Source organism: Ictalurus punctatus, chromosome 4 (genome assembly GCF_001660625.3).
Source record: "Ictalurus punctatus breed USDA103 chromosome 4, Coco_2.0, whole genome shotgun sequence".
In the NCBI taxonomy this organism is placed as follows: Eukaryota; Metazoa; Chordata; class Actinopteri; order Siluriformes; family Ictaluridae; genus Ictalurus; species Ictalurus punctatus.
Genome location: NC_071284.1, coordinates 34,771,892 through 34,773,079, shown reverse-complemented (window position 1 = coordinate 34,773,079; position 1,188 = coordinate 34,771,892). Strand labels below are relative to the sequence as shown.

General features: G+C 44.3%; 1 protein-coding gene across 1 annotated transcript in view; it reads left to right on the top strand.

Moving 5' to 3' along the window:
• The first annotated feature begins 214 nt into the window (after positions 1–214).
• The window catches only part of LOC108264532 (B-type lectin plumieribetin), a 1,393-nt gene continuing 419 nt past the window's right edge, over positions 215–1,188 (top strand). The window contains exons 1-2 of the mRNA XM_017466135.2: positions 215–395; positions 1,057–1,150. Of these exons, the coding sequence (XP_017321624.1) occupies positions 1,061–1,150 (90 nt within the window). The 5' untranslated portion in view covers positions 215–395; positions 1,057–1,060. The remainder of the gene's footprint in view (positions 396–1,056; positions 1,151–1,188) is intronic.

Here is a 1,188-nt window from a genome sequence, read left to right as displayed (position 1 = left end):
TTGAGACTTCCTGCAAAATGCTCAAATCTGCCAAACAAGCATCATACTTAAAGGTCACGTCCTTGTTCATACATGTTTGTGGCTGTGTGTGTGTGTGAGGGGGAGGGGGTTTCTTGACAAGAGTTTTAGCAGCTTGGAATATCTGCAGCAACAAACAAAAAAAACTCCAAATATGGTGTTGCTTTCATAGGACTCATGGTCATCACATGAACTTATCCGACTGTATTTAAGCTGAACCCAGCCCAGAATCACAGCATCAGAGCGCTCCTACACGTGTGTGTGTGTTCGAGACCAGTACGCTTATAGTAAATCAGGTCAAATTCTTGCTCCGTCTCTCTGAGTGTACCTGACTTGATTCCATTTTCCAGGACACTGCTGTTGCTGTCATTTAGCAGGTGGGTGAAACTATTCAAACAGAATTATTAACCTTACATGTATTTCCGATCGGTTTGTTAAGTGTTAAGTGTTTGGTGAAAGTTCAAAACTGTTACATTTCATTTCGGAGTTTTATTTTCCCTGTAAATTAACGTTTAACAAACGGCAGCGATGAAATCAGTAAAATGTACTTAATAAATTGCAGTCTGATGTGAAGTGTGTTACGGAGAGGGGCGGCTCTGGATCAGGTGGTAGAGTGGGGTATCCACTAATCGTAGGGTCGGCGGTTTGATTCCCGGCCCGCGTGACTCCACATGTCGAAGTGTCCTTGGGCAAGACACTGAACCCCAAGTTGCTCCCGATGTCAAGTTAGCGCCTTGCATGGCAGCTCATTGGTGTGTGTGTGTGTGAATGAGTACCAGTGTAAAGCGCTTTGTAGAACCGCTAAGATTAGAACAGCGCTATTGGGGATCGAACCCTACGGTTAGTGGACAACCCGCTCTACCACCTGGTCCACAGCCGCCCCGTATCCTGAAACTGAAATAGAGCTAAAGGAGTGATTTTGGAAAGAATTCTGAAAAGACACAGACATGTTGACTGGAGACATTCCAGAGGAACTGAGATGTGGGGATTGTTTTTTGATGGTTTTCACGCTGGATTGTCTCTGTCTTTCCTTTTCAGAACCATGAGTAGGAACTTCTTGTCCATGAACAGTGAGCTTAAGAAAGGAGACTTCCTGTTATCCAACAACGGAGAGTACAAGGCAGTCTTTCAGGTAATAAACTCAGAAACAAAGCTTAGAGAAAAGCTACG